At 52.4% G+C, this 23,075-nt stretch overlaps 1 protein-coding gene across 1 annotated transcript in view; it reads right to left on the bottom strand.

Moving 5' to 3' along the window:
• Positions 1-1,457: 1,457 nt before the first annotated feature.
• The window catches only part of SPTB (spectrin beta, erythrocytic), a 129,955-nt gene continuing 108,337 nt past the window's right edge, over positions 1,458-23,075 (bottom strand). Inside the window, exons 28-36 of the mRNA XM_084793556.1 lie at positions 22,539-22,677; positions 21,966-22,050; positions 20,763-20,959; positions 20,277-20,326; positions 19,712-19,787; positions 8,228-8,487; positions 5,317-5,490; positions 4,634-4,676; positions 1,458-4,486 (exon numbers count right to left, since the gene is read on the bottom strand). Of these exons, the coding sequence (XP_084649682.1) occupies positions 4,319-4,486; positions 4,634-4,676; positions 5,317-5,490; positions 8,228-8,487; positions 19,712-19,787; positions 20,277-20,326; positions 20,763-20,959; positions 21,966-22,050; positions 22,539-22,677 (1,192 nt within the window). The 3' untranslated portion in view covers positions 1,458-4,318. The remainder of the gene's footprint in view (positions 4,487-4,633; positions 4,677-5,316; positions 5,491-8,227; positions 8,488-19,711; positions 19,788-20,276; positions 20,327-20,762; positions 20,960-21,965; positions 22,051-22,538; positions 22,678-23,075) is intronic.

Here is a 23,075-nt window from a genome sequence, read left to right as displayed (position 1 = left end):
TGGCACCCTGTTCCCTGCCACATCTGCCTCTGTGTGCTGCTCTTAGTGTCCTGAATTGGGTGGGAATGCCGCATGAGCATTTAGCTCTTTTCCCAAAGACAAAAGTTGCTCTAAAACACTGGAGCTGCCATGAGCAAGTGGAACATTTCAGATAAACAGGAGTTTCTAGTGTCCAGTGCCTTTTACCCATCTCTCCCTTTCCAGTTTGGTGGGGGGGGGGTTGGGGGAGGAATGGGCAGTCCTAATGCTGAGGCTAAACTATGTCCTAAAGTGGTTTGCACTGCTGTGGGAGTGCATTTTATTACAATGGGTCCTGCTTTCACAGCACCCACAGAAGGGTCCGGTTGCAAAGAGCTGGTAATGCCTCCTTCTCCCCGCCCCCTCTCTTCATGGTTTCTCTGTGTAGCCCTGGCTGTCCTGGAACTCACTCTGTAGACCAGGCTAGCCTCGAACTCAGAGATCCTCTGACTCCTGAGTGTTGGGATTAAAGGTGTGCTGCTGCCACCGCCACCACTGCCGCTGCCTGGTGGGAATGCCCATTTCTAAGTGGGCTCTTTTCTTCAAGGAAGACCTGTTTGTTCTCTCTGGGGCCAGAAAGGAGGCAACTGTAGGGCCCTGGTGATAGAGAGGGCTGTCTCTTGGTGTGCCTGCAAGCCTGCAGGGATTAAGACCTGGGGACCTTCCAGCAGTAGGAGGATAGATTGAATCTGCACATGGGTCCATTAACCCCACCCCCACATCAGGTGAGTGGCGGCCTCCTGGGCAGGAGCAGAGCGGGATGCAGTAGGCCATATCCTGTTGATGCTTTGAGTCCTCTGCGGCCACTGTCACAGTCACTGAGAAGACAGATACCGGTGCCCGTCCCCGTATATAACACCTAGTTAGCGGCAATAAAAGGCACTGGATCGGTGACTCAAAGTCCTGTTGCCAGCCAGCTGGGTCACCCAGCTCTGTGTTTTCCTCCTCTACAGATTGAAGGCTGGATGAGTCACTCCTCCTCAAACTCAGATGACATCCAGGGGTGGAGCCTGGGCAGTTGTAGCTGATGTCTTTCAGTCGAGCCTCACAGTCCATATCTAAGTGTGCCTGCCTGGGCGGGGACGGTTGTTCTCAGTGGCTCCTATAGCAATCATCTGAAGAGCCTCTGAAACCTGGCAGTTCCCATGTCACACCCAGGCCAAACAAAACTGCCCCCTGAAGACGGATCCCAGGATAGTCCCTTGTAGTTAGTGGCCTGAACAGTGATCGCGTCGCCCTAGAGTTGATGGAATTCATGAATGAGCAAGCTTCCTCAGGGTCTCAGATGGGGCCTAGGGCCTGGATCCCAGCAGAGTCATCCCACCATACTCTCAGGAACAAACTAAACCCTAGCTGTCCCTCTTGTTTCTGTGGCGCCTGCCCTCTGATGTCCAGTTCAAAAGAACAAGAGGCTAGTCAAATAAACAGAAACAAACACAGAGCATTATTGATTTATTAGAAAAACTAGTAAATGGGGTTCCTCTGGTTGGTGGAAGCACATCTGAGCACACGGAGGACAAGGCCCAGCCAGCCCCAGGACCAGCCGCAGATGGCATGATCTGTGCCCAACGGGGTTGCGTTCCTCTACAGTCACCTCCTCTGGTATCCTCCCTGAGCTTGCTTGCTTGTCCAAGGGACCAAGCCATGTGGCCTGCTGGCCTCTTCCTCCTCTGAATCCCTGTCTCCTCTTGCTGAGGGAGCAAGGGGAGGCAGGACCAGCCTTAGGGGACCTGTTGCCCTCCGCTAGGCAGGAAGGACGAGCCTACACAGACTTCTGTTAGTACCAGCGGAGGCGGGGCAAGAGGGTCTCATGACCTTCTGTTCCTCCTCAGCCTGTCTGCTGAGGCCCAGGACAAAGGCGGTGGGGGTGAGGGGGGGGATGGGGGGTGAGGATACGGACTGCCTGGCTGTGCCCAGAGAGCTTCCTCCAGCTGCCCTGGGGACGAAGCCTGTTATGCTGGTGTGGACTGGAGCTGTGTTAACCCAGTTTGGGAATACTGTCAAGGAAGACCGCTAAGTAGAAAATACCAAGAGAAAAATCAGCCTTGCCCTGGCACCAGGAGAGCCTGGCCCTGGAGTGCCCAGGGCTCCCGCGAAGGTGGTCACTCGCCGTCAGTCCAGTAGGTTGAGTGCCTTGGGACCTGGGTGACGTGGGTGAGAGGTGTGGGGAGCTGGCTGTGATGGGGAGCCACATGCAGCTCACAACCCTTGTATATTCCTTCGGGGTGAAATTCAAGCTCTCCCATTGGAGCCTTTCCTTTCTTGGCTCTGTGGAGTTACTGGAAATTTCTCACTTCAGGTACTACTTGGGTACATGTAGAGGTGAAATGTAGACTCTCCTCTCTTGGTTCCCCCCCACCCCCACCCCCAAGGACTAGGCCAGGGAAACTGCCTGAGGGAGCTGCTTGCCACCTAATGCTTCAGCAAGGAGCCCAGAGATAAGACATACCTTTCTGTCCCAGAGATAAGACATACCTTTCAGTGCACCAAGGCTTTTTTTATTGCCAGGGATGCGGATGCCTCTCTTTTTACTACTTTGGTTTCTCCAGCTGTACAAAGAGGCTGGTGAATGGTGCCGACTCTGTCCCCTGTAGGAGAGAACTCTAGGGTCCTATACGCTGAGGCCGAGTACAGACTGGCTGCAGAGATGAGGAAATCAGGCCCCACTGGCTAAGGCCTTCCCTTCAGTGGGTGCAGTCTACTGGACTTGTGGTCTATTGCATCCTATTGGGAATCACAGGACATGACTGATCTCTGAGCTCTACCTGCCTGGTCAACAATGAGGGGTTCTGGGAAGGCCTAGTAACTATGCCTACCATTGAGCCTTACCCATGGGGAAGGCAGTAGAAACTGGCTGTGGGCCTTAGAGACACAGATGGTCTCCTAGGTGAAAAGGCCCGTTGTCCTCGACTCGACCATCTTTTGGAGTTAACTCCAGCTGCCATGTTGGGCTGGAGCTGTGTTGCTTTCAGGGTTTCAGCTGTGTAACAGGGAAAGTCTGCAGGACCAGTGGCCCTGTTCTTCCATGGGCATGGGAAAGCACTCCCTAGGGACAAGCCATAGAGCCCCTTGCGCGTGTGGTAGATGTTTGGTGATCTTTATACGATGTGACCCCCAAAGTCTAAGATTAGGCCTGCAGAAATTAATCGGGGGGGGGTCACAGCTGGCCCCCAACATTTCATCCTTATTTTTCAGGGGGTGATTGTTGTCATCGCATGCCTGCACTTGTCACCCCTAGGTAATAAGCTCTGTGTCCAGCCACTGGCGTGGATGGCACCAGTTGCAGGGGCGGGGAGCACGGTAGGCGTTTAGCTTTGAGATACTTTACTGCAGGACCGAGATATTCAGCTTGTATCTGGCACCAGCCCTGGCCACATAATATTGCTGGTTTGCCTGTTACTGGGAGTGGGAGAAAGAGCCGCAGTACAGAGGCAGAGCCTTAAGCAGTGTTGGGACCTGTCTGCCCCTCCTGTGACAAGAGGCCTGAACCCTAAACTCTATAGTCAGGGTTTCTGAAAGAGTGGTGTGAGGGCTTCTGGTCCTAACACAGTGCTGATGCCAGGAGGAGCACAGGGTGCCAAAGGGAGGGGAAGGGCCATTCACTCAGGACTCACCAAAACTCTTAGGGGTATGGGGGGGGGGGTGGGCAAGAAGGGACATACTAGCCCTGAGGATAGAGTCCTATTTCTGAGGGAGCTCAGCAGGGAGGGGACCTGCAGTACTCAAAGCCTGACATCCCTTACTGTCCCCTTGGTACTCCACCAGCCCCTTGCCCAGAGCTGCAGTTCTGAAGGCCCTTCCTCCTGCCTCTAAGGGGCAGGGCAGCTGTTGTCAGTATTCGGTTTTTCTTTCCCTAGCTGACTGTGGTCAGTTACCCCAAAGGGGATTTGTTGTGGTAGTGGGCAGTGCTAGAGGAACCCCATCAGGCTTCCCAGTCTGTTGTGGGCAGGAAGAGGTGAGTATATGCCTTACAGAGAACCGTTTCCAGCCCCAAAGGAGCTGTGTGCCCCCAGTCCCTGGAGCCCATCCAGCTGCATGGGGTAAGGGAGGTAGAGGGCTGTTGGCAGGCATTGGGGTGGCCAGGGAGGGCCAGGCAGGCAAGGCAGCTATCGCAGTGCAGTGTGGGGCCCTGGGGCTGGCCCGGCAACTTGAGCAGGCAGGCTGCAGGCAGTGAGTGGCAGGCAGGAAGAGGACCGGCCGCTGCAGAGGGAGGTCGAGGCCATGGGCTCCTGGTCCTTGCTTGTCCAGATGCACACTGCAGTGCTGCGTGGCTGGCCCCACCCACAGGGGCCTCCGGCCGCTACTTCTTTTTGGGGAAGAAGCTAAACCTCTTCTCCTTCTCCTTCTTGCCGAGGCTGACATCAGGACCAGCAAGGGATGGCAGAGGCAGGCTCTGTGCCTTGACACGGATGCTCTGGGATTCGTTGATGGCGGTGCTCATGCCCTGTAGCCATAACAGCATCTCCTCCTACAGGGTGGAAATGTCAGGGAGTCTAGGGCCATGAAAAGATGGGTGCACTTCTGCGACTACTCCCTCCTGAGGGAGCCCTGAGATCAACTGGGCGGTTTCCACCCACAGTTGTTAGCCCCGCCCAATTAAGCCACTTGCACTTACCTCATCTTTGCCATGGAAGAGCCACTCACTACCATTGCTTAACCTAGGAAGACAAAGGGTTTTGTGTTAGGGTACCATCTCCAGAAGTCCTTACGTGGACACAGAGCTAGCCACTATCCTACCGCCTGATATTCATGCCCCTCAAGGGCAGCAGACCACCCAAGAAAGCTAAAAGTCTATGACACTATCAATCTTTTTTTTTTTTTAAAGATTTATTTATTATGTACACAGTATGCATCGGATCACATTATAGATGGTTGTGAGCCACCATGTGGTTGCTGGGAATTGAACTCAGGACCTCTGGGAGAGTAGTCAGTGCTCTTAACCCCTGAGCCATCTCTCCAGCCCGCAATCTTTTATTTTTTTGTTTTGTTTTGTTTTTTGTTTTTTTTTGAAACAGAGTCCCTCTGTGCTAGCCTTGGCTGTCCTGGACTTGCTTTGTAGACCAGGCTGGCCTCGAACTCACAGCGATCCGCCTGCCTCTGCCTCCCGAGTGCTGGGATTAAAGGCATGCGCCACCACGCCCAGCCGACTATCAATCTTTTAAAACCCAAGGAACTGCTCCAGCTTGGAGCTGGTCTTCAGTGCATCTCTACCTGGTCATTAATGCTCAATTAAGTCATCAGCATAAAGGTTCAAAAGGTATAGGTCTTAGGGCAGAGCTGTTGGGCAGCAAAGCGCACCTCAGTTTAAATACATGCTTTTTCTTCTTATAGTTGGCAGCAATCTCACAGATGGCGTGCCTCAGGGCCAGGGGCTCCTCTCCATGGTAGGGCACTCCAAGGGCCAGGTTCTTAGCATCCTTGTAGAAGGTCAGCTGGCTGTTCCTGAGCACACAGTACAGGTTGTTCCAGGACCTGCAACAGTGTGGACAGGCACGCTGTTAGTCACCTGTGGTCTGACACAGGAGAGCTCACAACCTCATAGCCGTGCTGTTTGGTTATGGGGGTGCAGGAGTTCACAACCAGCTCTTAGAGCCTTGCTGTTTGCGTTTGGTTTGTTTGTTTTGCTTTTGTGTTATATGTGTGTGTTGTTTGTTTCGAGACAGGATTTCACTGTATGGTTCTGGCTGTCCTGGAACCCACTCTTTAGCTCAGACTGGCCTTGAACTCACAGCTCAGCCTCCCTCTGCCTCCTGAGGGCTGATATTAAAGGCGTGTACTGCCACAGCCACCACCAGTGATGCTTTTCATTTTTACCATTTCTTGCCTGGCTAAATAGTAGCAGATTGTTTAAAAAAGAGGGGAAGATTAAAAACTATCTACATGTAATTTCACTACCAGAAATTAACTATTGTTCACATATTGTGTGTCCTCTAAGGTTTTGCTCTGCTCACATTTTTCTACTCAGAGATAACTAAAATTAGATTATGTCATATATTATTCAATTTCAACCTCTTCCCACTGCCTGCTGGGAATTGAACCCAGAGTCCAGAACATCCATCACTGAGCTACATGCCCAGCCTTCCATATTCAGTTTTATATCCAGCCTTGAACATGCTAGACAAATGTTCTACTTATGAGTTACACCCCTAGCCACTGTTTATTTAGCTATTTAAAGTTTACAGTGCTGGGAACTGAATCCAGGGTCTTTCACATGCTAGGCAAATGCTATGATTCTGATCTGATCTTGGTATATTTTTCTTGAAGTAGAATTTCAAACTATTTATTCTTTGCATGTTTGCTGCACAGAACTGAGCAAGGCTTTTTATTCTGATATACATACATCGGTCTGCCCTAGCCCCTTTCTTGTTGTTTTGTGTTTGTTTTTTTGAGTATTAGCCTAGACTTGTCTTGAAGTCTGTATTATAGGCATGTTTAATTCTGTCCTATCATTTAAGAAAAAAAAAAGAAACAAACAGAAACCCTCAGACACCAGATTTCTACAAGTCAAGGCTTGTTTCCACACTTGTGTGTTTGGAGAACACGGAGCTCCTGAGCTCACAGTGGGCTTGTCCAGACTCCCGAGCTTACAGAGGCCTTTTCCGAGCTCCTGACCTCACCAGTGGCATGTCTGAGTTCCTGAGCTCACGGTGGGCTTGTCTGAGCTCATGGTGGCTTGTTTAGGCCCCTGGACTAACAATGGGAGGCACTTCACTGCATTTGTATGGCAAGGAGCACTCGGCTTCTGCTCTTTCTTGTCTCCCTCCCTCTGTCCGTCCATCTGTCTGTCTTTTAAAGGCAGCTGAAGAGCTAGGAGGGCACAGAGAAAAGAAGTGCCATCTGGCCAAAGGGAGAGTCTGATTCAGGTGAAGTGTTTGCAGAGCCCTCTTCACAGAAGCCCGGATCTCTGAGTGCAGGATCCTTCCTCCTGCAGCTAGGCAGTGCCTGGGAAGGTCCTTGGAGTAGCAGTCCTGCCTTGAGCAAATGACTTAAACCTCTGAGGAGCTATTTCCCCATCTGGAAAAATGTAAACTTCAGTATTCCATCGCAGATGCAAAGATCTGACTGGTCCTGCTGGAATGCCAAGCCCACAGGTGATCTCCAGCAAATGTTAGTCCCCTTTCCTGTGGGCTCTGAACTACATAGTGAGTCTCTTCAGGACAGTGGCTCTCCGAGAGGTTGTTCCTTTTTGAAGTTGAGTCTGCCAGGACAGAAGTTCTAGAGGCAGCACTGGCTTCCACCTCCCAGTGCTGGCCTGTTTCTGGTTTTTGTTGTTTGTTTGTTTGTTTGGGAGAGGGTACTTTCCACCTAGACATACTTCTGCCATGGCTGTTGGCCCAGACCCTGTAATATTGCTAAAAGGAAATGGGCCCTCAGGACCCCCAGGTGGTGGTGGTGGTGGTAGGGGGAACATGACTATCACAGTGGCACAAAAAGATGCCATCTTCCCATCAGCACTGAAAGGGACCTGTAGAAGGCATCTTCCGTCATTAACGTTCCCCAATCATCTCCCATTTTATAGCAAAAAAAGTCTGGACAGGTAACCATGAGGCTTGGTCAAGACCATGTCAGTAGCAAGACTTCCCGTTGCCCACCCGTGATAACTGGCCAGGGCTTACCATGAGCCTGCTGTGTGTCAGGCACAGGGTCCATTCTGAAAAGGCCTGCTGTGTTGTCATGCATCCACATTCCATTTTTTAATTATTTTGGGTTTTGGGTTTCTCTGGTTGGTTGGTTGGTTGGTTGGTTTCTTTTTGAGACAGAGTCTCACTATGCAGCCCTGGCTGTCCTGGAACTTCCTCTGTAGACCAGGCTGGCCTCAGATCCACCTGCCTGTGCCTCCCGAGTGTTGGGATTAAAAGCATGTGCCATCCCAGCTCCAGGACAGCCAAGGCTAACACAGAGAAACCCTGTCTCAAAAAACCAAACCAAACCAAACAACCAAACAAAAAGGTGTGCACCACTACACCCAGTTCCATCCTCATTCCATTTTACAAATGGGGAACATAACTTGGGGAGGGGGTTAAAGTCATAGTATTTGAACTCAGAACCAAACTCAAGATAGGCTTCCCCTATTGCGCCAAGACACTCACACAGAGAGACCAAAGGCTCAGGAATGCTCTCCCCAGCGCACACCTACATCATCAAAGCTCTGCTGGTGGAGCTGCTTGGCCATCACCCCCGCCCCCCCAGCGGCCCTTCCCCCACACACCTGTTAGAGGCCTTCTTGTTGGGCCCCTCTAGGTCGTGCTTTCTACCCAGGTAACCCTCCATCTGCACAGTGTGCCCGAGGTCCCGCTGGGCTGGCAACGTCGTGGGCTCATCACCCTCACTCAGGGGTGTGTCCAGGGCCTTAAAGAGGGGCTCTGTGGCAGGCCTCTCGTCCTCAGTGGATTTCTCCTGCTCATCCTTGTGGTGTCCTGGCAGGGGTGGTGGCTGCAGGTCCTGAGGCCATGGTTCTCTTTCTTCCCCCTGCTCAGGGGCAGGAGAGAGAAGCGTGCCTTCATGAGGGTTTGGGTCAGGGATAGCCCACTTCTCTCCTGCCACAAGCTTCTGGGCACACTATAACTTGCGATGGATTCCTAGTCATTCCCTGGTCTCCTCTGACTCTATTTCCTGTGACTTCACAGTGGGGCAATCCCATCTTCACCTCCCCCCCCCCACACACACACTCTGGTTTTTTGAGACAGGGTTGCTCTGTAGCCTTGGCTGTCCTGGACTCGCTTTGTAGACCAGGCTGGCCTCGAACTCACAGTGATCCACCTGCCTCTGCCTCCCGAGTGCTGGGGTTATAGGCGTGCGCCACCACGCCCGGCCCCATCTTCATCTTAATTAGCAAAAGAGAGGTGTTCGAGGGAGATGGAGGGGGCTGGTGGTTAACATATCCAGAGTAGGTGTCAGGGCTGTGGCCTGCTCCAGGCCCCAGTCCTCCTTCCTCTAGATATTTCCAACTTGGAGACCCTGTGGGGGCTCTGGAAATGCTTTGTAGAAAGGGCTTCCTGTGTAGACATGTTACAAGCTGCCTGGACAAGGGTGTTGAGTGGGTACTTTCCCCTAACCTTCAAATTGCAACCAAAGCCTTATCCCTCACCTTATCCTACACTTGGGTCATAGCCAAAACGTTGAGAAACGATCCCCTCACCTTATAAAACAAATGTTAAAAAAAAAAAGTCTCTTCTAATTCTGACAAGCCCTCTCCTGTCACCTGGTAGGAACCTGTTAGGTAGCGCAGGGGTTCCTAGCTATCATTAGTTTGCTTGTCTTGTGGAAATGCTGTGGTGTTTGTATCCATGTGGGGTCCCTGCAGGCCAAGCCAATGAGGGGAGCAGCTCCTGGCTGTAGGTTTTAGGTGCTGATGAAAAGAGAAGGGGCACCCCATTTCCCAGCTGGGCATCTCATATGGAGCCCCTTTGGCCTGCCCTTGTACTTGAGGCAGCAGACTGCGGGGGGCATAGCCTTCCACTGCCAGCTGAGGCAAGACCATTAGAAGGGTCTTCTGCATGGGTACCACAGATCACAGTTTCACTTGGGCTAGTGCATTATCCCTGTGGCTGAGTGATGTGGTAACTTCAGGATGAGGTGGGAAGGTGTCCCCAGCGGGCATATCTGGATGCCTGAGGAGTTGAAGCCATGGACATGCAGCCAGGCAGGACCAGAGTTACCCAAGCAGTAAAGGGGCTTCTCTGGCGTCCACTCTGTCCTTCCTGCACCAGCAATGGACTGGATGCTCAGAACACTGGGGAAGGGTTAGGAAAGAGTGGGTCATGTTCTTTCCATGGGGGTGGGGGTGGGGCACTTAGCCTTTCCCTGTCCTGAAGCAGAAAGTGGAGGGCATGGGCCCCCCACAGGACATGAAACTGAAGCTTTAAGATAAAACTGGGCACTATTAACAGTGGCAGCAACTGGGCTCTGCCAAGTGGGGGAAGGTCAGAGGCAGTAGCGAGAAGACGGGAGAAGGGTGTGTGTACCCACGGTAGAACTGCTCATTAAATGACCTCTTAAGTAGGGGTCCTAGTAAGATTTCACTCAAAGAAAAGGAAACCTGGCCGGAAGCATTTGGAAACCATTGACCAAGCGTTTCTATACGTAATGAGAAAGAAGATGCTCAGAGGTTAATGACTTGTGGGATGTCATATAGCTAATGAGTGTACAAAGTAATTAGGAGAACGTACTCCAGAACTGGGCAGGCCTGCGCCTTATGCCTTTCCCTTTCCTTTGTTAGAACCCGTTGAGGACCATAGCCAGGCCACTATTTCTCTATGTGTGCTGAAGAACTTATATCTCAGAGTGTATGCCATGAGCTGGCACTGGCCCCAAGGTGCTGAAGGCCCTGAAATGCCTGCATTGTTACTTCCCAGTGAGGAGACAGAACAGGAGTGGCAGGGATGGGACTTCAAACTTCAGTGGTGGAGCCTACCTTCTGCCTCGGATGGAAAGTTCTGGAGGCAGTCACCAACATAAACAGGGAAGCCTCCTTTCATGGCCTACCTGTCAGTTCCAGCCTCAAATCTAGTTGGGCTTTTTTATTCTTCAGGAGATGGGAACTCTGCCTAGAGGTCAAAAGTGTGATGAGCACAGTGCCTCTCCTAGAGATGAGCCCTGAGGGGGCAGGGAGAAGATGCCAACAGGTGCAGGAAGCCACCAGCGAGTTACAACCTGCATTCAGCTGCCGCTCTCCCAGCCTCTGCCCTCCTGCATTTGCTTCCTATGTTTTTTGTTTTTCAAGACAAGGTTTCTCTGTGTAGCTTTGACTGTCCTGGACTCACTTTGTAGACCAGGCTGGCCTCGAACTCACAGCGATCCGCCTGCCTCTGGCTCTGCCTCTGAGTGCTGGGCTTACGGGCGTGCACCGCCAACCCCCCCCCCCCCCCACTTCCCATGCTTTCAATTCCACCGCTTTCCCATCCTTTGAGAAAGTGGACTTTGAAAATCAAGATAGATTCATCTAGGCCTGGCTTCTTTGTGCTGCCTATGAGACTAGCCGAGGCCGGAGCCAGGGTGTTCCGAGAAACGTGGGGGGTTTTCAGGCTTTGTAAAGAGTTTTCTGGCCCTGGTTTTGGAGTGGATTTCAGTGCAGCTTGCTTCCAACCCCACACAAAGGTCAAGACCCGAGAGGGAGGAGCCAAAAAGGAGGGTAAGGAGCAGAGGGCTTTGGCTTTGGACGTTCTCAGTTCTCTCTGAGACTACAGGTACCCAGAAGCAGATCTGCAGGAAGGAAGGTGGATGCGGGAGAGGGCGGAGCTAAGGTGTATGTGGGAGAGGGCGGAGCTAAGGTGTATGTGGGAGAGGGCGGAGCTAAGGTGTATGTGGGAGAGGGCGGAGCTAAGGTGGATGCGGGAGAGGGCGGAGCTAAGGTGGATGCGGGAGAGGGCGGAGCTAAGGTGGATGTGGGAGAGGGCGGAGCAGCTCCAGGATTCTTCCTTTCCTTCAGCTCCCAGGGAAGTCTGGCCAGCTTCTGGAGTAGGGGAGGATGGGACGGGGAACGGAACACTCCTTCCGTAGCACCCACCTCTTCCCTATTGAAGTTTGCCCTCCTATACCCTTTCTAGCACCCAAAGCCTAGGTGTTAGGTCAGACAGGCCTGGAGTGAAGTCCCTGGACATCCATCTTGGGAACAGGAGTGAACCCACCAAGTCAGTAAACCTTCCTGATACCGGCTGCTTGTAGGGTGGTAACTGTGTCCACTTTACGGGTGATTTGAAACCGTTCAGGGTAGGATAGTATCTGCAAATGTCGGACTGTAGGATCCCAACCCCACCAGACCCATCTTCTCTAGGCTCTGCGGAGCCATTTATGGCCAGTGCCTGCGCGGTCGGCGTGGCCATCTCAAATGCTCTTTTGCTGCCTAGAGACTGGGGTTCTCAGGACACCTCACTGGTGGCTCCTTGCTGCCAGGCAGGGTCCCGCCTGCCACTCCCTCTGCTGTTTTCAATTGAAATATTTCAAGGCTCCAGACACGGACCGGAGCTATGAACAGGTGAAGCCCTTCGGGCAGCTCAGACTCATTGAGATGCTCACAGAGCTTGAAGATGAACACGAGACGGTGTCTTCGAAGTCACCAGGTAGGGCTGAGGTCAATCGTGTTCCTTAGTGGAAGGTCCTGGTAACTCATATTAGGTTTTTTTGGGGGGGGGGGGTTGTTTGTTTGTTTGTTTGTTTTGATTTGGTTTTTTGAAACAAGGTTTCTCTGTGTAGCCCTGGCTGTCCTGGAGTCACTTTGTAGACCAGGCTGGCCTTGAACTCACAGCAATCCCCCTGCCTCTGCCTCTGAGTGCTGGGATTAAAGACGTGTACCACCACGCCCAGCTCATATTAGGAGTTTTACAAAGCTCTCAGAACTTTGTGAAGACTCCGAGGAAGACTTTACCTAGACCCGGTGGTCAGAAGCAAAGGAAAGAGCTACTCCAGGGTTCTGACCGGCAGAGCAAAGTTCACAAGACAGCAGGGCAGTGAGAGGGAGCTGCCTCCTAGCTTTAGGTCAGTCCTCCATGTGGCGTGCCTGAAGTGTGAGATGGTGTAGAGGTTTTTCTTTGGAATTCGGGAGAGATTAGGAATTTCCCCTGGGGCCTTTTTTTTTGCAGCTGGTGCCTCAAGGAGCAAGAGAATGCAGGCAGTCAGCAAAGAGGGCCATATTAGGAAAGCAGGTCCCACCGGAGACAGCTGGAGGTGGCGGGACAGCTGGAGTGCTCCCCAAAGGAAGCCAAGAGGACATTCTTAGACTTTTGGAGGCTGCAGAGAGGTCTTGGGGAGCCACTGAATCAGCCAGTCCTACCAGAGATCAAAAAATTGCATTCTAGAAAGTCCATGGTGGTGGTGATGGGGGGGGGGGGCAGTGTCCCATGACAGATTAGCAGAGTCAGGACAAAAGTTCTTCTCTGCCCAAAAAGCAAATTTGAAAGGGAGGCAGTACAGGACCCTGGGATAGGCTTATGTAGGTGGTCAGGGAACCAAAGGAGTCAAGTGGCTGGTCAGAGACCCGGCCATTCCCCGGGGCTGTCTAGGCCTAGCTCCAAACTTGCCATGAATGAAACTGAGGCCTGCTGAATGCATTACTGCCTCTTCCTGGGCTGGATATACTAAGGTGCTCCCAGAAACCAGCTGATGATCCAACAATGGAACCTGAGATCGTGTTGACAGTTGCCTGGGACAGAAGGACCAATCTTGCCTGGTGGTGGTTGGACATACCTTTAATCCTAGCATTCAGGAGGCAGTGGCAGAGGCAGGGAGATCTCTGTGAGTTTGAGGCCAGCCTCATCTACTGAACAAGTGCCAGGATAGCCAGGACACACAGAGAAATCCTGTTTGAAAAAAAAAAATCTTTCCCAGGTCCCAAGTGTAAATAGACCAGGGAAGAGACAGGACAAGGTGGCAGTTTCCTTGTTCTCCCTAGAAGCCTGCAGCAGACTGAGGTGGGGGTCCACTGCACCTGTTGGGTAGAGGAATCTGGTAGAAACGTGTCAGAATTAGGCTCTGGTCAGGGCTCAGAGTTGCTTCGCATCCAGCAGAGGTGCATATTAAAGACAGACAGGTTCTGCATATGCGCTGGATTGAGGAGGGGGTCAGAGCCCCCGATGACCACTATGCACTCAGCCAGCAGACCTTGATTATCAGGAAAACTCAGGTTCTGCACCATGGAGGTGTCTATCACAGGACATCACCCAGAGGAGCTGGGGACAGCCTGAAGGAGAATGTTTGAGCTACTTGGAGGAAATTTTGGGTGTCAGCCTTGGGAGGTGGTGAAAATGTATAGACCCGAGGTGCAAGTGGGCAGGGTGGGCCTGCCATAGGAGGGAGCACTGCCTGCAGCTGAGGGCTGGCTTGCTAATTTGGAGAACAGACAAGAAGAGGTGTCTGATGGGAAGGTGTATGTACCAGTTGCCAGGATGATGTCAGAGAAGCAGGCTGGCTGCAGGCTGAGGAACATTAGGGGAAGAAAAGACACTCAGAAGAGCCTTAGAGGACCTCACAGGATTAAGGCCAAACAAGGAGAGGCCCCAGGATCCTGATAGGATAGCCTCCTGAGTCTCGGTGGAATCTTGACAGAGCTTTCCAAAATCAAGAAAAACACATAAGTCAGCTTTTAAGCACACGGCCTTGCCAGGAAGAGGTGTTGGGCCGAGGAAATAGACAAGGGGGTGGGAATCCTCCTTACAAATGTCAAGAAGTGGGAAAGGGAAGTGGACAGAACGGGTTAAATTTTCTTCTGGGGACTGACTTGAAGCTGTATTTCCAGGATCAGCCAGCAGGTGGCGTGGGGTACTGCACACACAGACCACTAATTCCACAGGCCAAAATAGCCTGACTCAGGACCACAGGTCTTCCTGAAGTTCAAAGATGCTCAGTGCATTAAAATGTGAGCCAAAGAACCTTGCTAACAGTTTCACCTCTGAGACTAATGTCGGTGAGAACCAGGAGCATGGATGGTCCTGAGAACAGACTGCTTGACATTAGCACAGAGGTACATTCTGTGACACGCGCCTAGAACATACCGAGATGGAGACTCAAGGATGAAGGCCTCCAGATTGGCTGGGATCTAGGACTTCAGGAATGTTATGGTCTGTATCAGGGAAGGTTCTTCTAATGTTATGGTCTGTATCAGGGAAAGTTCTTCTAAAAGATGGAGGGTTGGGGTAAGGATGGTGGGACCAAACTAACTGACCATGTGCTAAGTGCCACGTTCTCTGCATGCATTTTCTCCTGCGAGCCTTACAGCCACTGTTTTACAGATTAGGAGAGGCAGGAGTCAGAGGAACAGGAAACCTGCCCACAGCTCAGATTTAACGATAGAAGGGGGAAGATGGGCCTGCCTAGCTCCAAACACAACACTCTCTCTACTCAGTCCGGGTGTGTTTATGTGTGTATAATACCATGACTCCTCAAGAAAATGTCACCCGACGGGGGTTCCCAGTCCAAATGAGATGTGCCCAGCTTACATAGGCTATGTGGCCAACTTGTTAAGGCGGTGTGATCATATCCAGGCTACACTGGAAAGAGCTGGAAATGGGGTTTGTGCCACGTCAGGCACACTGCTAGATGCCTTAGACAACAGACCAGCATGACGCTGTGGCACAGTGAGCAGAGTGGCCACCCTGCCAACTCAGGATGTTTACTCCATGGTGTCTTGGCTCCTGGGCTAGGGAGAAAGGTTGTCTAGACAGTTTGTAAAGGCCATTTCAAGACAGGTGTTTATAAGAGGGGGAGGAGGGGAGAAAAAAAAGAAACGGTTTGCTGAGTTGAAAGCAGTCAAAGACATGAAAACATGGAGACTTGGGGGTAGACAGAGACCCCAAAGGAGAGGCTGTGCTGAACAGGAAGCGGGGGCAGGGAGTAGGGAAGGAAAGGGAAACTGTGACAGATAGCAAGCAGCCCCATGGATGGTGAGGGGCCCTGAGAAGTGGGGTGGGAAGTGGTCCAGCTGTCTATCTGGGTGCCTGGGCCAGATGGAGGGTACATGGTCCAGGTCCCCGGACAAAACAAAAGGAAGTGGGAAGGTGGTTTGCAGGCTCCTCTTGGACACAGGAGGAGGGAACCTGGTCCACTAGAGGAGAGTGAGGTATCTTTGAGTGGTCTTCACCCAGGACCACCTGTGTATTAACTTTAGAACTGGTTGGTAGCTGTTGGATTTCTTAGTGACCTGGACCTTGGCACTAACTGTCCAAGTAGCCAGTTTCCCACCCACTTCTGAGGCACTTCCCAATGTCAGCTGAGTCTCATCCTGAGTCCATCAGTACTGGGGACACTGTGATACACAGATTGAAACAAGAACTTTGGGGAGATATTTTGCAGCAGAGGAGCCAGGCACTGGCATCTGCCTGAGCAAAGAGAGAGCTGGGCACACCCAGCTGTGCGTAACGTCCAAAAGGAGAGCAGGTTTCTCCAGGGAGCCAGGGCACAGTGCCAGACTGCAGGCAGACACGCCCTCACCACGCTGACTCAGGCATCACAGGGAGCTAGGAACACGCCCAAGTTTGGGGCAAAGCTGACGTTTGTTCCAGGCCCAGAGTGCGCACTTGGAACGAACAGGATTTGCATTCGAGGCAAAATGTCTGAAAAAGCCACTGTTGACTGGGTGGGGAGGGGCTAGGACTGGGAAAATTGTCCAGGCAAGAAGAAACACAGCTGTTGTTCCACACCCACAACATCCAACCCCGTCACAGCCTCCCTGCTGGCCGCTGACTGAAGCTTGGGCTGCTGGGGAGGCTTGCTGCTGGGGGCAACAGTGGCTGAGGCTAACAAGGCCTTGGCACAAAGGTGGCCATGACCCCCAATCCCAGTGCCCCCACAGTCCCACGGGCACTGCCCCTCTCACTCACAAACGCTGGCTATTTCCCCAAAGCCTCTGAGACAACGGAAGGAAGAGACAAGATCAGAGAGATGCCAATCACTGCGTCAGCCCTACTGTGATTGATGCTCAGCCCATCTCCAGGGAAGTTGGCTGTGCTGCCAGTTCTGGAAGGTCACACTTAAAAGTGGTGTCTATGTCATTGGGTTAAGATTCTTTCCTGACAGTCTGCTCTAGGCCGGCCATGAATAGTACCCACTCTGCTAATCTCTGGGGTAGCCTTGATTCCCAGGGTCCCCCTGCACTGCCTCCTGGGTCTAGCCTGGGGACCTGGAGGCAGGAAGGGTATGTTGGTTCCAAACAGAAAGGACTGTTTCTTGTCACAGGCCCTGGGACCTTCCATGTCTTTAAGGAGCATCAGACATGTCATCACAGTAGCCCTGCCGGAGCAGTGAAACAACACAGTGTATAGGAAGAGGTCTTGAGCCCGGGGTGGGTGGGTGGGGACTCACAGCCTCTTTAAATTATGAAAGCCCACTTTCAACCCTGTTCTAGGAGAAAGCATCTTCCCACAAACACTACCCTGGGGTGCCTGAGGCAGCAATGCCTGGAAGATGAAGAACACTCAGAAGGGCCCCCAGGCCTTTCCCAGGAAAAGGGGGAGCCTCATAGGATAGAGGGGGTGTCTCCCCCTTGCCAGAATGCCCTCATGCATTACACTCTGGCTAAAGGCACAAAGTAGCTACCAGGCCCCATTAGGGCTCCACTTCCGGTACTATACAGGTTCAACCTCAGTCCTTTTGTCCCAGCCTGTGACAGCATCTTCCCCATTCCTGGCCTCACAGCAGTATCTGGTGGGACCTCACAGTTAGGAGCAGCTGGTAGGAAAATAGGAAAGCCATCTCTGCAAACCTCGTCCTTGAGAGGCTACAACGCTGACACATGGATTTTAGTCTTTCTGTAACCCTATTAAGAGACCTTTGTAAGGCAAGAGACCTGGGGAGGCGGGAGGGTTCCAAACCCACACAGAAGGTTCCAACAGAACCAAAGACCAGACCCCAGACATCCAGCCAGCATTCCAAGTCTTGCTCCTTGAGATACCCTGTGTCTCTTCGGGGTGGCCTCACACTCACCTGTGGGAAGGGACTGGTTTTTACCAGGACACTCTAACATGCAGAGGTGAGGGACAGCAGTGGCATTGCAGAGTGATGGTTTGGCAGCTCAGTCATTCCGTGTACACTCATGGGAAGGGGAAGGCTGGATTGGGGCGCACAGGCACTATCCAGACAAGGCAAGGGTGCTTGGTCCACTCCCGTTCGTAACTCCAGCAGGAAGCGGCATGCATAAGTCAAGGGCTTTTACACGAAGCAGTGTAGCATGTATCTATACTACAGGACCCGACACCATATTGCACACAGGACCAGCAGGAGAGCCATGGCACCCCAGGCCTATTCATGAGAAGGCACAGCAGACAGCCGGGCCTTCCTGTGATGGGCCAGAGGTCTGTTAAGGGCAGTAAAACGGGGGCCTAGGAGAAGCCTTCTGAAACTGGGTTGGGCTTTCTGTGCCTGCATGGGCTCCATCCTCTTTCTCATATCAAAGATGATTTGGAGTTAGGTCCTCCCCCTGCATCTTTAAGGCTTGGAAAGATGCTGCAGCAGGAAGTCTGTCTCCAGGAGGCCCTGGGCCTGGTGTTCATTTGATTGGCCATCTGGTTGCTTTCTGGTACAGCCATGGGCTGCTTTTCCAATCTGGTGAGTGGCTGGTTCCTCAGCACGGGTCTCCCGTAGGGGTTCACTCCTCCCCCCAGAGAAACACTCAGATTTAAGCAAATTTTATTCCTCCCAACCCAGTGATATTCAAGTGTTGGATGGAGGTGGCTCAGGTGCACATGTAGTTACGCTTGCACAAACGTACACGTACACGACAGACAATGGTGTCGAGATGCTCAGGTGGTCATGAAGCCCGCACACCGGGGACACCACGGCATGCAGACACACGGGGATGCAGGGCAGAAGCGCGGGTGGAGGCAGAAGGCAGGGACAGCCCCAGCCCTTGTCCACAGTCCATATCAGCCCCTGGAGTTCTCTGTCCCTCTGGTGAGAGTGGGGTGAGGGAGGGGAGGGGGTTGGGGGGGGGCAGGGAGTTGGTGCTGGGAAAAGGGAACTGGAAGACAGTCTACCACAGACAGGGTGTTGGCAACATCAGCAGCATCTTCAGAGAGAGGTCTTCCAGCAGAGCTCAACAGTGCCCTCTGCTGAGCATGATGGGTTGGTATAGCTCAGAAAAGGACACCAAAGAACTGTGTGTGTGTGTGTGTGTGTGTGTGTGTGTGTGTGTGTTTGAACAGGGATTTTGAAGAGAGAGGTATATGCATCTTTCTTGAGATAGCTGGGGGTAGCAGAAATTCCTACCAAGGATGCTAAGCTTTCTCAGTCCCGACTCAGGTCACTTACACTCACGTGGGCTCTGGGAGAGGGGGGTTACATGATTATCTGCTGCTCCTGTGATCCCCAAAGCCACAGGCCACAGGGATCCATGCAGTGGTGCGAACCACTTGCGGATTCTTGCTTTTTTCCCTGCCAACCTGAGTCACAGCTGCCCAGACCCCCTGGACAGACTCTCAGAGTCTAAAAGAACCTGCTCTGGGTAAGGTCCTGTATGTCCCGGGCTTCTGGAAGCCATTAGACCCCCCCCCCATAAAAGGTTCATTGTTCTATTCTATAAATCAGGGGCTTCCCTGCAATGCTAGAAGCTCTGCGCTTCTTCATACTTGCAGGACTCAAGTCTAACCTTGCCTTGGACCCATCTCCGTAGGCAAACTCTGTGATCTGTAGCCATAGTGGGGGCAGGCTCTGCCTAGAAAAAAGGAATCTGCCAGAAGTGTGGATATCCACACTTTGCTGCATGAAATGCCTGTGGGTGGCTCAGGCATGATGAGGCATTCTGTTGGTTTGTGTGTGTGTGTGTGTGTGCACGTGTGCGTGCATGTATGTGCCAGCACACAGAGGGAGGGGGCGCTGCGCTTAGGATGGAGTTCGGAGGAAAATGGGAATACAGAGACTGTGTACCCAAAGGAATCAACTCTGTATAAAGTGTTTCTCCTATGCTGATGGTGATGTGTTTGTCCCATAAAATTTATTAAGACTAGGTAAAACCAAACTTGTAGAATCATGTTGGTGGGCTGGCTTCTGGGTTGGAAGGAAAGGAACTATTTAAGAATTAAAATCTAAGTATAAAAGTAGAGTGATCTCTGAAGGAGGTTCCTAGCGGGGCGCGTGGGCAGGATGAGGGTGGGGACTAGGACGCCCACCCTGTCCTCGCCTTCCTCTGCCCTGGCTGAGCTTAGAAGGGGTGAGCAGGCTCTGGCAGCAGTGACTCCCAGGAACTAGACAAGCGGGACATGAAACTGACCGGGGACGTTCTCTCAGTGGCCGCGTGGTGGACCTGGGGAGCCTCGCCGGCCGTCTCGCCTTCCTCCTCTTGAGGCCTACAGAAGACACAATCTCTCTTTAGTGATAGGCATCTCCCTCTAAGGCCTGGCTTTCCCCAGCTCTCCACCCACTGGGAGCTCAGAGCATCCACGGGGCAGACTCTCTGGCTCTCCTTCCCAGAGATGCCCAGCAAGGAGTTGCCCCAAGGCTTCATGGGAAAGTAAAGGTAGATGCTTCAGAAATGTGTGAGTTCCCTGTGAGGGCACCTAAGGGCAGTGTCCAGGGCTTCCTAAGGCAGAGGTTGGCTTAGGCACAGTCACTGTTAGCCACTCTTTCCTTCCTGCATTGGGATTCAGGCTCTGTGCCCGGCACAACACAGAATTCAAACTCCATCCATTGTGGGTTATGCTGACAGGGTGCCCAGGAAAGGTCAAAGGTGTTTTGTTCTCATGACAGCTGCTGATCAGTAGCTTCCTTTTCCTCGTCCCCAGTCACCCCCTTTACAACATGGCTCCTTGTACATGGAACACAGGGCTGACACTCACCCAGGTTCCTCTGCGGGTCTGTCTGGAGTCTGGCGTTCCTTAAGCTCAAGCTTGGGGAAGAAAAGGTCAAGAGGTCAGAACAGCCACATTCTCAGATGATTTAAGTTTGTCCCTGCACCCCATTATGCCCTAAATGTTGGCACCCTAAGTCACTTCCTTTGTCTTTGGTGTTTGCACATCAGTGCTTTCTTTCACCTGTCCACCCTCTTACACCAGCCTGAACACATGACAACTGGCTGATATCTAGTGCCTTGTGTCATGCCACACAACAGCTGTGGCCTTCCTACACACACACACACACACACACACACAGACACACACACACACACACACAGACACACACACATACACACATACACATAGACACACACACAGACACACACAGACACACACACATACACACATACACATAGACACACACACACAGACACACACACACACACACACACACACACACACACACACACACACACAGGCTCAGCTCACCGTGGTAGGCTTCTCCAGGGCAGCAAAGCGCTCTGCCCAGCTGGCTGTGGACTTCTCAAATGCCTCATGCCTCTTGAGAAGCTTTTCCACGCTGTCCACTGTGTGTCCAAAGTCCCGGCTGGCCAGGTAAGGCTCCTGGGCGATCAGCCATGCCTCGGCCACAGAAGCGTCTCTTGAGAACTGGCACACCTCCAGCACTGTTGCGAGAACAAGCCACAGACCCACCCAAAAGGCCCAAGGGCCAGTTAGCACTCATGTATCCCTCCCCTATATGCTCAGGGGCGAGTTTCTGACTAAGGCTACTCCATTCCCACACTAGAGGCCCATGCCATCTCTAGCAATGGTTACATGGCTACGTAAAATTTACATGTATATCCTGCTTCCTCTTTACCAATGCTTACATAGCTACATAAAATTTACACGTATATAATTTTACTTACATATATGCCAAATTATATGTGTATTATTTTATTTTTATTTGTGCGGTGCTGGGAATCATGCCAGGCTCTGTCACTGAGCTTCATCTCTACCCCTTGGCCTTTGAGATAGGTCTTGGTGTTCAGGCCAGGCTAACCTGAGACTCTCAATCCTCCTGCCTCCACCTTCCAAGTGCTAAGAGTAACGGTGTGCACCACCAGGCACAGCACAGGCCTATCTTTAAAAACAGCCATTGGAACCAACTCCACTGTGGCTTACGTTGCCTTGCTTTAAGGAGCAGTCCTGCCTCAAATTCTTGCCCTTGGTTATCCCACAGTCGCAGACAAGCAAGCACAGGGACCTGCTTTATAGAGTCCAGGCTTTATCCTTGCTCGTAGCTTACCTGAGAGCTAAGATGCTCTCAGCCTCAGCCTCAGCCTCCAGCTGCTGGAGGACAGGCCTCCTGACCTCCACAGAACAAACAACCACAAGGCCAAATACCCAAGGATACTAGAGATACCCTGACTCCTCCCAATCCACAACTCAGCAGCGGAGCCAAACTGGCACTGGCAGGCAGGGTGGCAGTGGATGAAAAGGGGGATGGGTAGGGATAAGAGGGTGGAGCCTGTATCCCCAGAGGCCTTCTAGCTGCTCCGCCTCTGGCCAGTGGCCCACAGCTTTGTCACCGCCATGGAGTTTCTTCCAGGCATGGTGTAGTACCCGGGACCTCCTGTAGGGGCCTGCTGGACCCTGCCCTCAGGTTCCTCAGGCCTGAGCTATACTCACACATGTCGAGCCTCTCATAGCGGGCCTCCCACTTGTCATTCATCTCCTGCCTCCTGGACATCACTTGCTGTAATTTCTCCCGGATCTGTGGAGAGGAAAAGGGGAGAGGCCCAGGCTTTGGTGATGCTCTTTACTGTCCCAGGCAGTCACAGACAGCTGCGAAGAGCAAGCTTGGTCAGTCACACAGTGCTGGATTTAAGTCTTGACTCTGCTACTTGCCAGTGTGTAGCCTTGGGTAACTCACTTCTTCCTTCTTGTGACCCACCTGTGAAGTAGAGTCAACAACTCGGAAGGACGGGCAGGTGTGGGTACTGGGCTGGTGTGGGTACTGGGCAGGTGTGGGTACTGGGCAGGTGTGGGTACTGGGCAGGTGTGGGTACTGGGCAGGTGTGGGTACTGGGCAAGTGTGAGCGTGCTCTCCTGCAGGGAGCACTCACCTCCCTAAGGCAAGGGATGGGCTTGGTATGACTCTGATTTCTGGCCTGTAGGCACCTCAGCTCCTTGGACGCATCCTTTCCTCCCTGGAGATGCTTGGCCGCCAAGCATGGGGACAGGGGACACAGAGGGACTCACCTCTTCTGAGGCCTGGTGTTGCCGCTGGAGCAGGGACTCTCCGAGCTCTAGGCAGGTGCTAAAGTTCTTGGCCCTGGTGTTGATCTCCGCCTTGATGCCCTGATGATACTTCAGGAGCAATTCCACAGAAGAGACATCCCTGTGGACAGGAGGACCGGGGGGCAGAGAGGCAGTTGGAGAGACAAAATCGGGCCACTCAGACCTGCCTCAACGAGTCTCGTCTCTACTTTCTTCTCTCTGGAAAGCCAGGAGTTCCTCTTCTGCCCCAGCCCCAGCAGCCACACTGACATTTTAGTGTCTTCATTGGGTCAGTGGCTCAGCAAGGAGAATAGGGACCCTAAAGAAGCCGGGAATATTATTTGACAATAAAAAGGAATGAATTACTGATCATGCTACATGGATGAACCTTTGAAACAGGCTGAGGAAAAGAAGCTAGTCCAGGGGACAGTATACTATGTGGCACCATTTATACAAAGCACAGAGGATAGGTCAGTCTACAAAGACAGGAAGCAGAAAAGCAGCTGTCCCAGGAGCCAG

Source organism: Acomys minous (genome assembly GCF_964271855.1).
Source record: "Acomys minous genome assembly, chromosome: 8".
Lineage (NCBI taxonomy): Eukaryota > Metazoa > Chordata > Mammalia > Rodentia > Muridae > Acomys > Acomys minous.
Note: the sequence above shows the minus strand (reverse complement) of the source record. Positions and strands in the feature narration are given on the sequence as shown.